Below are 14,808 nucleotides of genomic sequence, written 5' to 3' on the forward strand. Positions count from 1 at the left end.
TAATAATTATTCAATAAAAATCAAAAAATAATAATGTTTCAATAAAAATCAAAAATAATAATTATAATAATAATTATTCAATAAAAATGAAAAATAATAATTATTCAATAAAAATCAAGAATAATAATTATACAATAAAAATCAAAAATAATAATTATAATAATAATTATTCAATAAAAATCAAGAATAATAATTATACAATAAAAATCAAGAATAATTATGTAATAAATGTTTTGATCCAAAAATAATAATAATTTAATAAAAATCAAGAATAATAATTGTAATAATAATTATTCAATAAAAATCAAGAATAATAATTATAATAATAATTATCAAGAATAATAATTATTCAATACAAATCAAGAATAATAATTATACAATAAAAATCAAGAATAATATTTATAATAATATTTATTCAATAAAAATCAAAAATAATAATTATACAATAAAATTCAAAATTATTATTTTTGATTTTTATTGTATAATTTTTATTATACCCGATACTCAAAATGAGTATAGGGGTATATTAGATTTGTGGTGAAAATGGATGTGTGTAACGTCCAGAAGGAAGCGTTTTCGACCCCATTAAGGATATATATTCTTGATCAGCATCAATAGCCGAGTCGATTGAGCCCTGTCTGTTTGTCCGTCAGTCCGTCCCTATGAGCGCCTAGTGCTTAAAGACTATAAGAGCTAGAGCAACGACATTTTGTGTCCAAACTTCTGTAATATGTCACTATTACACGTATATTTAAAAATTTTCCCCTACCCCCTTCCGCAACGCAAAGGACGAAAATCAGTGGCAACAATATTGAAGATACGAGAAAATTAAAAACGCACAATCATAGAAAATTACCATATCTATCAGATTGCCGAATCTGGATCGAATCGGATTATTATTGCAGCCAAAAGTAAGAAATCAGTCGCTACGCAGCGACGCAAGTTCCCCCTCGTTGCATAGTTATTATTATTATATTTATAACAATGAAGTGTAATTAAAGTATAATACAATTTAAGTGCAGTGCATGATTTAAAATACAACAAATAAATATATTTACACCGAAATTCTAATTTTTTTCCTACGAATATATATACACACACCATATAATATATCTATATACATAGATATTTAAATACGAGTATGTAAATCAAATATATTAGTTGTATACATATTGAACTAGTTTTTACATGATTCGAAAACACCGAATACATATATAAATTTCGCTTACATTCAATTAATATGCAACTTCACACAGTGCGACAGAGCGACCACTGCGAATAAGTAAAATGAACGGAAACGAAACGGCTCAGCGCAGCATTGTAAATACGAAATGTTCAACAAATTACATTGAAAGTATATCCAATTTTTGGGAGTGGCCGGCCGGCAGCATAATAAAAACATGCAATAATATAAAGACGATTTGGTGGCCTACTTAAAACGATCTTATTGTTGAAGATTAATACTTAACCACACTTATCGTGAACAGGCGAATAAGAACACGCAAAATAATTTAAATAAAGAAACTTTAACTACGACAAATCAACTGCAAATTGAATTATTCTTAGGCACTAGGTTCCAATAAAGAATTGGGTAAAAATGATCACGGACAATACGCTTAAAATATAAACTAAGGTTTGCAGCTTACTGCTAGATATTATGTATCTCATCTTCCTCATGGTCATCCACCACTGTGAATCCATCTTCTTCGGTGATACTATGGCTTTTGCTGTCGCTGCTGCTGCTGATGCTGCTGCTGTTGTTGCTGACATCTAGTTTTGGTTTTTTATCTGCTGCGGAAGGAGCTTCCAGAGGTCCCATTAGCTCCTGGACTCCCGATACAGCCGGTAGTTGTTGTTTGACACTCTTTTGAGTGTCGCCTATCACGTTCAACAGCATTTTCAGATTCTCTCCTGATATACAATCTCCAACAGTTTCTCTCCCAGCGATCGAAGCCTGAGACTGAAGCATATGCGGAGTGTCGGTATGGCCTGGTCTAGTGTGAAGTAGTGTAACCCAGGCTCTGGGACTAATGACGTATTTGAATGCAAGCTTGATAATGTACCCCACCAAAGCTACCAAAAATATGGGAGCAATAAGGTTGTAGGGGAAAGATAATCCAGCTGTGGGTACAATAAATAAATGGTGATTATCCAGGCACATTTTTCTCTGGCGGAAGGTACTTACAGGACAGCTTCGTCATAGTTTGCGACACCTTCTCCAAAAGCAGTTCCAATTGCTTAAGAAACAAGTCGTTTATATACATAATGAAGACATGATCTGGTAGGCAGTATGTAAGGTTGAGTTTTGAAGATTTTCTAAAAGACGAAATCAATTTTGTATCTACTGATACCTCTAAGAGCGATCGGTATACCTCAGTCTCTCCTTTTGTTCGGCCTCCGTTGATGGCCTGACCACAAAATTCCTCAGTCGTTGCATCCAAGACATTTCATCGTAGCTTAGCGGCTCCTGGTGACTGTTGATAACATCCAACATAGCGTCAACTTCCAATTTCTGAGGGGAGGTGGTAAGGTTAGCAAAGTGTCATTTGAGGGCGTCCTATTACCCACTCTATTGCACTCCAAATATGTGTGGAAGTATCCACATAGAAGCACGCCTCCTAAAATAACACTGATTAGCCGGAATCGGAAGCGTTTGTGCACAATGCAGACAGCCAAGGCGGCCAGCGCCGCTAAAAGCATAAATTGCACCTGTGGAACATGTTTTCGTTGAGCAAATGCTACTTCTCCATAAACAATGCTATAGTCACCTCGGATATTTTCAACAGTTGTGTAAAATCCTTGAGAATATCAGTAACTAAAGCCCACACGCCCATCCCCTGATGTGCATAGGCGCATCCGAAGGCGCCTTCAACGAGTGGCGCTGCTTCCGCCCTCTCCAGTATCCTGGTGAGCAAAATGTCTAGATCGCGAGCATCTTGCACGTGTTCCAGCTCATCTATTTGTGACGGAAGCAACGAGAACAGCAGCGATCGCTTGTAGAGCGTTGCGGTAGCATCATACTATTTACAAACAAACCATGGTCATGACGTCATGCCAGACAAATTTGATCTTCAGGAACAAACTTACCTGCAAACTTTTCGGTTGAAATAGTAGGTTTACAAACTTCTTAAAATACACTAGGGAGAGTGCATCCTCAATGGCAGCCGGAGACCTCTGCGGCATTTCCGGGCATTCGCACTGGGGGTAGTATTCGCCAAGGGTCTGATCGAAATCCATGACGAAATTCGACCAGCCGTCATGAGGGTCTATCCGTTTTTGTTTACTGCCACTCTGGCAGCACACATTATTAAATATCAATAAGCAACAGCTGATTATTGTGCCTGTTTTCATTGCTTTTCTTTTCAGATGGACGGCGCGGATTAAATAAATATAAGTTTTTTGGCACAGATGGAAATGGCGCGCTAGAGGTGTCAAACCATCGAGGGCACTATCGATAGTATCGATATTTTGGTTCGGCTGGAACGCCTGGTGTCGTCCGGACCGCATCGCTCAGGCAAGCAATTTCACGGTTAAGGGCTTCCATTAAGACCGAACTCAATAATTTTGAAAGTCGCTTGCTGAAGTTGCGACATCTGCATACCGAGCATGCTCTGCACAAGGAGAAGTACAAGGTATAAATGCCGGGATTCTATTAAAACAGATCGATTTAATAACTTCAAATTTTCTCATCTAGGATGAGAAGCACAAGGACAAAAGCAACCGCTTCGAAGATATGGAGGATCAATTGAAAAAACAAGCACGCAAGGTGGAAAAATTGCAGGAGAACATTGAGAAAACTATCTTCAAGCATTCAGAGCTATGATCAAAACGAATCATTAAACGTGCCAAGCGAATAAATTAGATTTAAGAACGACATATTGTGTCAAGCACAAATGTTAAGCTGTTGCTTAACATAGAAAAAAGTATAGTTTCGAGACCAAATATTTGTATGAAATAAAAACTAATGAACATATGTATGTCTTTTCTATTCCTTTTTCTTATAACAAGTTTGTGCGCTAAAAGCGCTCTCTTTTCGGGGTATTATTTTTGCTGAGTACGCCTAAAAATATCGGGAGTGGAGCAAAATAAGAGAGAGATCGAATACACCACCTTGTTATAACTTCATCATGATCTATTATGTGGTATTTTGGCATATACTACATATGGTCTTACAGTTTTAAGGAAAAAAAATCTTGCACAGTATGACCGCATTTCAGTCGCGTTGTTGTTGTTGTTTCGAGTCGTCTACAAAAAAACAAGAAGAAAAAGTCTTAACGTAACAAAAAGTATTAGCATTGATGTATAGTAAATAGTGGAAAAGTGTTTAATGGGTACATAGTGCATATGTATAGATACGGACATAGGTATAAGCATGGGCATGGTCGAGACGGCGACGTCGGAGTATCGCTTGGAAGCCAACACCTCCTACACGTACCTCCTGGTGACGCTCAACTTGACGCTGACTCTCATTGTAATGTTAGGCGCGTGTCTCTGCTGCAAAAAGAAAATACCAAAGTAAGTCAGTCGTGCATCGGGTGCAGGAGCGGAGCCCCCGAATGCTCAGAGAGCTCGAGTTGCCACCGCGAGAGAGTGAAAGTCGGATCTCTCTGCCGCCCAGTTACAGTTGGATGCACTCATGCCACTAATTACACATTTTCCCCCCCCCCACTCTCAACTCTACGCTCTCAGAAATGATTTGCTCGGACTCGAGGGTATGGTCAAGCTGAAGAATCCGGATGAGGTCATTGTGGTAACCAGCCTGGTGGGCAACAGTGAGTCGCAGGCGGAGCTGAATGCCTCCACTGTCTCGAATGCTGACTCGGAAAAGCGGCAAGTCCCGTATTATTTATTTACTATGTACAAATGAAATTATCATGAACTCAATTTCAGATCAAGTACAGCGGCGCATCGTAGTTTGCCTGATATTCCTGTGGCCGAAAGCAACGATAATGGCTCCGAATTATACGAGACTGTGGCGGATAAACAGCTTGTGGATGCACGCAATGCGCGTAGTCAAAGTCGTATGTGGAAACCCCGCTTGCAAAATGTTTTGTACTTGTACTATCTTGCCTTTGTCCCCACAGCCCAGCCCAGCCTTAAGAAGCAGACAAGCGTTTCGCAGCACAGCTCGATAAGCCAGGCGGATGATGTCAGCTCGCCATATTCGCGTGTCAAGGGACTACCGCATGATTATGCCAAAGTTCGAGGTACTGAGCATCCCTATGCCCAGCTAAATGCACCGTCCACATCCCAATCGGCGCAAGGTGCTGCTGCAGCGGCGGCTGCGGTCGTAGCAGGCTCATCCAGTGAGGGCGTCGATCACCTGCATCGGAGCTCCCAGCACAGCGACGGCTCGAGAGACCACAATGACTCTGCTCCAGCGCAAGCGGAAATTCCGGCAGCTTCGGCCATTGCGGGCATGATATCAGCCAGCCAGGATCTGCCCTATATGACGCCGCCTATTGCTAACCAGCACTTTAGTGGTGACTCGCAGGACTCGTCAAGTAAGTGTGCACTACTCCCTAAAAAGTACACAAGTATTTGAATGATCTTTAACCACTTCACAGAGGGATACACAAGCATTAGCGTGCGTGAGCCGCTGGCCAATATACTGGCACAACAGCCACCGGGCAAGCCTTCTAACAGAAATGCCTCCCTGACACGAGATGGAAATGACTCTCACTATGCCACCGTATCCGATGATTCAGGTGGGTGTTATTTAAACAATATTTTGATGGAAGTAAAAACAATCTTGTGATTCACTAGATGAAACGTATGCAGCCATTGAGGATCCCAACAATCGTCACCCAACGCATGCCGCCGATATTTATACTAGCGGCTCGGAGACCTACGCACAAATCCAGCCCATGCAGATCAATCCCATAGTGGTGGCCGTTGAGATCAACAACAGCAGCAGCCTGCCAACAACGAGCTCAGCCGCGGGCGTGGTCAGTGGAGGCATCCAGAGTGGAGCTCTCAGGCAGACTAACACCAATATTGGACCAACTGATCATGCCGTGCCCGTCCCCCCGCCTGTGGATAGCTTACGAGCGCAAATGCACTCACGACAGGCATCGTCCTCGTCAAATAATAGCACTTCTGTGTGTAATCTGGGCTCGCCCAAGCCGGAGAAGCGGCAGGCGAACTCGCCGCTGCCACCGACGCCCAAGTCAAGTGCCCATCTGCATGCGAGCAGCATTAGCAACCTCGCCTCTGCCCGTAATTCTGTTATTTCGGTGATTGAAGCTGGCGGCGATGGTCACGAAGTTGAGCCATCCGCCGAGGGATCTCCACAGCGCAAGCACAGCAAAAGTCTCAGTCCCTCAAAGGATGGCGGCGGCGAGGGCAATAAAAACATTGAGGGCATGTATGCCAAGGTAAACGCCATTGACTCCTCAACAGCTACAGCCAGTAATCGACTCTAACTTATTTGCATTGCGCCCTGCTTTTAGGTCATGAAGAAACACAAATTCTCTCGCAATTCTCCCTCGTCGCAGAACAGCTCGCCCATTCTCACGCGCAAGCAGCAGCAAGATACGTTGGGAGTGAGCCCGTTGGACAGTGCGGCAGCTTTGCTTGTGGACCCACAGAAGGGTGCTCGCGTGCGTAGCAACAGCTACTCGGCCAAGGATCATGGCTATGAGACGATCCCAGCAGATGGCCAGCTTATGCACGAGAATCGCAAATCGGATTGCTATGCAGCCAATATGCTGCAGAAGGAGCGCCAACACGAAGGAGGTAACTTCACGTAGAGCTACCAGACCCCTGACCCTGCTATTTATCCTTGCCTAATCTCTAACCTGCGGCTAATCTCATCTCTTCCTAATACCTAATCTGCCTAACTATCTATGTATCTATCTGTCTCTCCTTGTGCCTTCCCCACTTAGTCGAATTGCCAAAATGAGAAATTTTCGTACTTGTTCAGTTGAAACGACGAAAATTTCATGAGTTTTTATTTGGAAATAGCCGTGGTTAGTATCGCATCCAGGATACCCATCAAACAATCCACAAAAGACATTAATTATATTCGATTGAAAACCGGCCCACTAACTGTTGTCGTTTCCTGCCACCATTTCAGCGATTGCCCCCCAGACTGTGACGAAAACGACAGCGACAGCGACTGGGATCAGCGGCGCCAGCACAAAGCACTATGAGACTATTAGCCAGCCAACGCCACCGCCGCCGCCTCCGTCAAAATGCAACAACGATCCAGGCTACGAGCAACTGCAGCTGCATCCCGTCCACACTGAAGATGATGCCAAGAAATCTGACTATGATCCCAACTATGAGGTGCTCAAGAGTCGCGCCCACTCGGACGACGGATATGCCAAGGTGCTGGAGAAGAAACGGGCACCCACTGCGGATGCTGGGGGCTACAGCACTATTCCAGGTGCCGACGCCAATCACAACTATGCCAGCATTCTGGAAACGAAGGCCACCGCGGAAACGGACCACTATGCGAGAATAGCCGAAAATGTAGCTGCCAGCACACCGGGAAGCACTTCGAACAGCAGTCGCTTAACCCTGACATCGCCCACCTCCACTTCCACATCCAATTCCCTGGCGCTCAACTCCTCAACAGTGGCAACCAGCACGCCGATATCCTCCCAGTACGAGTCTTTAACAGGAACGGGCAGCGAAACGGATCCCAACTATGAGTCGGTGTGCTACCTAACCACAGGAGCCACAGCAACGACCACAACGACTACTAGCACGAGTAGCGGGGGCGGTTTCGTAGAGCATGCTTATGAGCCGCTTCAGGCTGATTTGGAGTCGGACACGCAGGCGAGCAGTCCAATGAGCGGAGCCACGGCCACTTCCACGCCCAGTGAGCAGTTGCTAGTAGATGACTACTTCCACGTATAGTCAGCAGGAGCCCCATTAGCTGGATTGAGCTGGATCTCCCCCCTCCCCATCATCATCAGTTTTTTTGCTTAGCAATCTTTCACGCACATATCATTCATTTGATGCACACTCATAAAAAGAAACGCATAAATCGTAGATACATACAGCGCTCGCTCAGCGACAGTCTTTAGATTAGGCTGCAGGTCCGTTGACCCATGGTACGTGGACTTGCAGGCCAAGTAGTAACCAAGTACTATTTATCCAGTATGGCACACAGCTTCATATCGGTTTGCTCTTTAGTACATAGCATAGTTCCGTAGTCGTAAGTTAACTTTGTGTACAAACTATTTGTATGTCACCGGTTCGACAATTATTGTGTACTTCCACCAGTCGCGAGAGGGTATATCGCTCCCTATACATATACTCCACAATATCTACAATATGGATTATTCTATCTAAGTACCAGTGCGTCCTATTTTAGGTAAATTGAATGCGAATTGTAAGCAGAACAAAGAACAAAGAGCTACGCGCCACTTGACGCGGCATTTGTTTAAATTGATAAGCACAAGCGTCGGGTTGGTTTGGATTCGGTGGGTTGTTATTTAAGGCAATGATATTTAGACGGATATAGGGGGGAAGAGTACACACCTACCTACCTACTAATACATTTACATATATGTATATATTATATATATTTTTATATGTTTTGGCGTTTTTGCTGCTTTTTACTTTACTGAAACAGATACGAAGACGGAACGACGAGCCAAGTATTGTGTATTTGTATTTGTATTTATAAATGTTAAAGAAACAAGACACTTCCAAGTATTCAAGCAACAAGAAACTAAGATAAAATGTTCAATAAATTATTGATGACTCACAAAAATGATATCTGTATTTTATAGTTATTCTTTATTGCATATGTATATGGTTTAAGGATTACAACAGGACCGTCTGCACACAGGTAACACGGCAGATCAATATTTTATATCAAGTGCATGCATACCTAACCCGCACACAAAAACAAAGTGCATTCTTCGGGTGCAAAAGATAAAGATACGACACTTGACAAAATTAAAAAAATCACAAATTATAATCTAGGAAAAAGATTGCCAAATTAAGACGGTGCCACAAAGGAGGAGAACCGAAAGTATTCTATATTATATACTGAATGCCCTTCGTTCCAATGAACAACATAACGCATCGTGAGAACACCTCCATTGTGGACAACCTTAGGAGTTGGGCTCTATAGGTCGCTTGCAGAAGTCTTATACTCTGATTTATATTGTTTTAACTATGGGGGAAAGGATTTAACTAATTCGAATAATTTTAGCTAGAACAAAGGCCTATTACAATTCCTTAGTGTACTTATAATGCGCAGGACATAACAGGGGATACACACTTGCCATTGCAACATCCACATCGAGCACATAAAATGGAGATTATTTGATTTAAAAGTTAAATGCCGGGATGCCGTCAATTTCTGGCGGTGGCGGCCTGCATGAGTCGCGTCACCCACATGTAGATGAGGACGCAGAGTATAAACTGCAGGAATACAAATTGAAAGTCGAAGATCATGCTACACCTATGAAATGTGAACGATGAAACGCGCCCGACAAGCGCCGAACAAGCAGCCGCTTCCACGTTTCATTCATTGTTGGCATCGGGCATCGGAAGGATCACTGGCTCAGGTGCACCAGCAGCAGCTACTACTGCCGCGACTCCTCCAGCTGGCACTCCCGCCGCCGGTGGTGGCGGCTGTATGGGTTGCAGGAGGATGGAGGATGGAGGCGGTGCGACGACCGGCTCACGATTCAGCAAGGCAATATTGCTGGCCTTCATGCGAGCTATAGAGGAGGCCATTCCAGTGCCGTTGCCCACAACTGATAGACACGGTGACATACAAGGCGTTGAGCATGATGAATTGCTGATTTCACACTGGTCAAGTAGGCGGAGAAGCTCGTTAGTGTCGGGTCCGCCGTTGGTTTTCTGCCGGGGCTCATCCTTGGAAATCAGCGACAGGGCCGTGGTCAGATCCCACATCTGAATGGCGCCGTTGCAGTGGCCAGTGAGTATAAATCGTGATCCCATGCGCGACGAGACTTCGCACTCGTGTACGCAAAATGCTGATATGGTAGAGCTGTCCACGGACCGGATGACACAGACGCGATCCCCATTCGAGGCCAGGCGCACGTAAAGTTGGTCCGTCTCGGGTACGACCTTCTGGACAAAGATCATGTCGTCAAAGTCGCCGTAGGGACCAAAATCATTGCCAGCCGCATAGCTGTAGTTCGAGTCGGTGGCCTCCAGCGAGACAATTTTGAACGAGGCCTCCGGCGTGGAGCCCGGCTGGGTGGAGAGCATTCCCCGGAATCGGGTAAGGCCCCAGGTGCGCACATGATGATATTCGCTGCACACCGACACGAGATACTTCTCCGAGAGCATTACCTTGGTGACGGGGCTCTGGTGGACAAAGAAGGTCTCGAACAGATGGGGTCCGTGACCAGCTGTCTCCGGATGTTGAACAATAATGCGCACCGCTCCCGATTTGGTGCCATAGGCGATCTCGATCCAATTACCACTGATGCTTGACGTCTTCGGAGTTAGATAGACGGAAATGGCGGTAATGGGGTCCAGCGTCACATCCTTGTAAAGTTCGGTGACCAACAGATCGTTATCCTTCATTCGGAGTGGAAATTTCTGCATGTCTATGTAGTAGATGGAGCCGTTGTTGCATCCAAGCAGCAGAAAGGATCCAGCGGAGTCAAACGAGAGTACGGGAACCAAGTCCTGAATTTGCCAGTGCTGGGTCATGGCATGCCAGACGCCAATCTTACCGGAGGAGGACAGGGCCACCAGCTGGCTACCAATGAAGAACAGGTACTCTACCCTCACATTGAGATTAAAGGTACCCACGTCCGTCTTCTGGCCACCCTCCTGTATGCTCCACAGTCTTATCTGGCTGCCATATGAGATGGCCACCATTTTGCTCGGAATGGGCTCCGCCGTCGATGTGTTTACCTTTGAGTTGATCGCTATCCGCTCAATCGTGGCATCAATGTGTGGCGATGTAAAAACCTGCTGCCATCCGTTGGAGTCTTTCACGCGGTAGCAAGTCACAAAATGGGCATAGGCCACGGCTATCCAGTTCTGGTGAGCCTTGATAATCTGCACTCTTAGAGGATCCACCCAATGGGAACTCTGGGTGGGGCTGAACACCATGCCAACCTCGTTTTTAAACACCTTGTTTAGATCCGCCGATGAGTTGCGAGAGTGTCGCATAAAATCTAAGGAAGGATTCCGGGAGTGCAGCATGGGAGCGGGGGGGTTGGAGCTGCCGCTGCCGTTCCCACTACCCGTTCGGGCCAGGCGTAGATCCCACGAAGAGTTTCGCGAATGTGAGGCCCGGGACGGCTCTGGCACCCGCACCATTGATCCAGGTCGCCCCACCGAATTTCCCGATGTGGATGGCAAAACTTCGTCGACGGCTGCCTGCACAGTCTCGTTAGAGGGCATCGGCGGAGCCGCCAGGAATCCATAAAAGATCACATCGCCACAGGATGAGTGATTCAGATCCTCGCAGAGAGCCAGACGCTTGGTCAGGGGTGTTATCCCATAGTATTCGGCCTCATGTCGCAGGGCGCGTATCTCGCAATTCTTGATATCGATGTCCTTTGTCCGCAAATAGTTGAGAATGATGGAAAAGAGGGTCGGATCGCGGTCAATAAAGATGGCATTGTACTCGTCTCTCAGGCTGGAGATGCGCCCACTGAGAAGAGCCGTGAAGAATGTATCTGGTATCCACGTAAGCGTTTGCCGTGACGTAGAGAATCTACGGGAAACGGAACGTTAAATATTGCATGCGTCATCAGCGTCATTCACATCTTGCATCGAGCATCGTAATATAGACTCTGGGTTCTTACCGTTGACCACCCACATTGAGATTGACCAAGTCACTGATAGCAGTATGCATAAAGTAGGACATCCCCTTGTCCCAAGCTGCCGCAGCAGCGGAGAAATGTTTTTAATTTGCTTCTATTTGTGTGGCTTCCTCTCAGCGTTGGCCCCCAACTGCAACTGAACGAACGGACAGCAGCCACAAACAGCGACAAAGATAACGAAGCGACGGGAATTTAGTGTCACTTGAGAGCTCTGCTGGGTGCAATTTAGTCGTTTAATGTAATTATGCTTTATTTATTTTTATTTATACTCTGCACCAGCCGATTTTCGATAACTCTGACCCTCAGAAATATACCGTCTCAGTTTTATAATATACCGTAAATATACCGATGAAAAATTCTAATGTAAATAGTAAGAAGAGTAACGTCCATACAATTCAATTGTTATATGCAGCGAGGTTTTTGAAAACGACAAAATCCGCGCCATCTCGATTGCAAAAATTCGGGATAACACACAGGTCACCCTTCTTAATAAGGCCATATCACTTTCTTTAGACTATAAGAGAAAATCTGTGGCATCCACAATTTTAAAGATACGAGAAAACTGAACGTATGTCTGAGAATCGTAGATGTTCAGGCCAGCCGTAAACAATTTCCGCGCACTGTGCCAACTCCGTGCGCCCCGGAGTGCGCGCTCGGAGGGGCGCTCGGATCCACAATCCACGATCCACACGGAGCTCACGGCAGAAAAATCACCATAAGGCATAGGGATGACTATGAAATTATATATGTTCGCAACCGTATAATTTCATCATTTCTTGGGATCTATATACTTTATGGTTAGTGGTATTGCCCATCACTAGTGTGCCATAAACGACCTAGCACGTTTCTGCTAAAAAATACTGTATCTACCAAATGCATTTCTGGTATGTACTGTCTGGTTAAGGCGCCAAATTTTAAAACGAAACTGTACAAATAACAATGATTTAGCTGTCTATTAATCATTTTTTGGATATATAAAACAACATTCAAAATTAACTGTAGTTGCCCCAATAGCAGAAATCCTTAGAAATGCCGGCCAAAACTTGTGGGTGCCGTAAGAAGAAGGAAGTCCGCGTACATGTCATCTATACGGGTGGGACAATCGGGATGATGCGGAATTCATCTGGAGGTATACGAGTATAATCAATGTAAACTATATTCCTTACAAGTGCACATCTTCTTTGGCTAGTGCTGGCCCCTGCCCGCAAGGAATTGACGGCATGGTTGCGCGAATATCCCAACTGTCACGATAAACAATATAAGTCCGTCCAGCCAGAGAATTCGTCGCTTATGGTGCTGCCCATGGTGGAGGGTGCACCTTGTCGTATCCTGTATGATCTGGTGGAGTACTGTCCCTTGCTGGATTCTAGTTGCATGGGCTTTGACGAGTGGAAGCAAATAGCCAAGGACGTGTTTGTAAGTTTTGTATGTCTTTCCAGTCTCACTTCTTAGACATCATATCTGTCTGTAGAATGCTTACAAGTCCTATGACGGCTTTGTCATACTTCATGGCACGGATACGTTGGCATACACGGCCTCTGCTCTAGCTTTCATGTTGGAGAATCTCAACAAACCAGTTGTGTTGACGGGGGCACAAATTCCCATTTTCGAGACCCGCAGCGATGGCCGAGAGAATTTTCTGGGATCTCTGCTTTTGGCGGGCCAGTATAACATTCCGGAAGTCCTTGTTTTCTTTGGCAATAAGATCTTGCGGGGCTGTCGCACTTCCAAGATCAACGCCGACTCCTTCCATGCCTTCGACTCGCCAAATCAGCCACCGCTGGGCCAGTCGGGCATTAAATTTGAGATCAACAACCGCCAAATATTCCGTCCCTGCAACATCGGGGAGTTTTCGGTGCACTGCTGCTTGGAGAGGAATGTGGGCATATTGCGCATGTATCCAGGCATAACTACCGCCGTGATTTGTGCCTTCCTCAGGGAGCCCATGAAGGGTGTGGTCCTGCAGAGTTTCGGGGCCGGCAACATTCCAGCGAATCGTGAGGAAATCCTAGACGTTCTGCGCGAGGCGGTCGGTAGGGGTGTCCTAGTGGTCAATATTACGCAGTGTTCCGTCGGAATCGTTGCCCCCATTTACGAGTCGGGCAGTGTTCTCACGGAAATAGGTGTGATTCCTGGCTATGATATGACTCCAGAGGCAGCTCTCACCAAACTGGCCTACGTGCTGGGCAAGTGCGAATGGGATCTGGCGAACAAGAAGAAGGTGATGCACCTGAGCCTCCGCGGAGAGCTGACCACCAATAAGCTGGCCAAAATCAACGATATCGACCTGATTGAGGGCGTGGCACGCACTCTGCACATGTCCTCCTCGGTCGAGCGGGAGCAGATGTGCTCGATCTTCTATCCCGCACTGGTGTCCGCTGCCGTCATGAGCGGCGATGTGGAAAAGCTGGGGGATCTCAAGCAGTATGGGGCTGATCTGTGTGACGAAAACTGTGACGGACGCACCGCTCTGCACCTGGCCTGCTATCTGGGCAAGCTGAACTGCGTGAGCTTTTTGCTGTCCGTCGGCTGTGCGGTGAATGTTCACGATCGGTTTAACCGCACGCCGCTGCACGAGGCCGTCGACACGGACAATCATGACGTGATAAAGGCTCTGCTCTGCCAAGGGGCTGTCCTTAGCGACCCTCCGGAGGTGCAGGCGGAACTGCTGCGCGCACTGACGGAGCGCGGCAAGATCAAACGCATGGAGTCCTTCCGGCTGGCCGGCGCCGATTTAACCCTGGCGGATCGCACGGGACGCACGGCTATGCATTATGCCTGCCAGTTGGGAAACCACGAAGTGGTCGACTATCTCCTGCCCTTCTACAAGAATCCCTATGTGAAGGACGAGCTGGGCATGACGCCCATAGATTACGCGAAGGCCGCCCATCATGACCACATCGTGACGTTGCTGCGCTTCAGGGAGAACAACTACAAGAAGGATCCATGTGGCTGTATAAATTAGAAAGATCAATTAAAATGATTCCATACTCGTTTTGTTTTTGTTGTTTTTTTTGTCAAATTT

The 14,808-nt window shown here is 45.7% G+C and overlaps 4 protein-coding genes and 1 long non-coding RNA gene across 8 annotated transcripts; 3 read left to right on the plus strand and 2 right to left on the minus strand.

Moving 5' to 3' along the window:
- Nucleotides 1-1,400: 1,400 nt before the first annotated feature.
- Nucleotides 1,401-3,532, minus strand: LOC117187197. Of its 3 annotated transcripts, XM_033389335.1 has the most exons (6): nucleotides 3,088-3,532; nucleotides 2,769-3,020; nucleotides 2,569-2,709; nucleotides 2,373-2,512; nucleotides 2,186-2,316; nucleotides 1,401-2,121 (listed from the first exon to the last, which is right to left on the minus strand). In XM_033389335.1, exons 1-6 carry the CDS (start codon nucleotides 3,505-3,507, stop codon nucleotides 1,649-1,651), a joined length of 1,557 nt encoding a protein of 518 aa, XP_033245226.1. In that variant the 5' UTR covers nucleotides 3,508-3,532; the 3' UTR covers nucleotides 1,401-1,648. The 3 variants fall into 3 exon arrangements, with proteins under 3 accessions (XP_033245226.1, XP_033245229.1, XP_033245227.1); XM_033389336.1 differs by lacking the exon at nucleotides 1,401-2,121 and having other exon boundaries at nucleotides 2,186-2,278; XM_033389338.1 differs by lacking the exons at nucleotides 2,569-2,709; nucleotides 2,769-3,020; nucleotides 3,088-3,532 and having other exon boundaries at nucleotides 2,186-2,278; nucleotides 2,373-2,463.
- A 7-nt stretch (nucleotides 3,533-3,539) lies between these two features.
- LOC117187201 lies at nucleotides 3,540-3,872 on the plus strand. Its single transcript, XR_004471957.1, has 2 exons — nucleotides 3,540-3,632; nucleotides 3,695-3,872. It is a non-coding gene; the product is annotated as an uncharacterized LOC117187201 (long non-coding RNA).
- A 337-nt stretch (nucleotides 3,873-4,209) lies between these two features.
- LOC108155000 (serine-rich adhesin for platelets) lies at nucleotides 4,210-8,731 on the plus strand. 2 transcript variants are annotated; one of them, XR_004471955.1, is made up of 9 exons: nucleotides 4,210-4,515; nucleotides 4,690-4,830; nucleotides 4,891-5,021; nucleotides 5,085-5,504; nucleotides 5,568-5,708; nucleotides 5,767-6,377; nucleotides 6,453-6,738; nucleotides 6,888-6,971; nucleotides 7,079-7,170. XR_004471955.1 is itself a non-coding variant. In XM_017285547.2 (8 exons), the coding sequence occupies exons 1-8, from the start codon at nucleotides 4,373-4,375 to the stop codon at nucleotides 7,864-7,866; spliced, it is 2,661 nt and encodes an 886-aa protein (XP_017141036.1). In that variant the 5' UTR covers nucleotides 4,211-4,372; the 3' UTR covers nucleotides 7,867-8,731. The 2 variants fall into 2 exon arrangements, 1 of the variants encoding a protein (XP_017141036.1); XM_017285547.2 differs by lacking the exon at nucleotides 6,888-6,971 and having other exon boundaries at nucleotides 4,211-4,515; nucleotides 7,079-8,731.
- Nucleotides 8,732-8,733: 2 nt separating this feature from the next.
- LOC108155001 (BTB/POZ domain-containing protein KCTD3) lies at nucleotides 8,734-12,091 on the minus strand. Its single transcript, XM_017285549.2, has 2 exons — nucleotides 11,766-12,091; nucleotides 8,734-11,674 (listed from the first exon to the last, which is right to left on the minus strand). Exons 1-2 carry the CDS (start codon nucleotides 11,825-11,827, stop codon nucleotides 9,490-9,492), a joined length of 2,247 nt encoding a protein of 748 aa, XP_017141038.1. The 5' UTR covers nucleotides 11,828-12,091; the 3' UTR covers nucleotides 8,734-9,489.
- Nucleotides 12,092-12,726: 635 nt separating this feature from the next.
- Nucleotides 12,727-14,778, plus strand: LOC108155002 (L-asparaginase 1). The gene is made up of 3 exons (XM_017285550.2): nucleotides 12,727-12,912; nucleotides 12,973-13,199; nucleotides 13,255-14,778. Exons 1-3 carry the CDS (start codon nucleotides 12,813-12,815, stop codon nucleotides 14,746-14,748), a joined length of 1,821 nt encoding a protein of 606 aa, XP_017141039.1. The 5' UTR covers nucleotides 12,727-12,812; the 3' UTR covers nucleotides 14,749-14,778.
- Nucleotides 14,779-14,808: the final 30 nt, after the last annotated feature.

This window comes from Drosophila miranda, chromosome 2, assembly GCF_003369915.1.
Source record: "Drosophila miranda strain MSH22 chromosome 2, D.miranda_PacBio2.1, whole genome shotgun sequence".
Taxonomy (NCBI): domain Eukaryota; kingdom Metazoa; phylum Arthropoda; class Insecta; order Diptera; family Drosophilidae; genus Drosophila; species Drosophila miranda.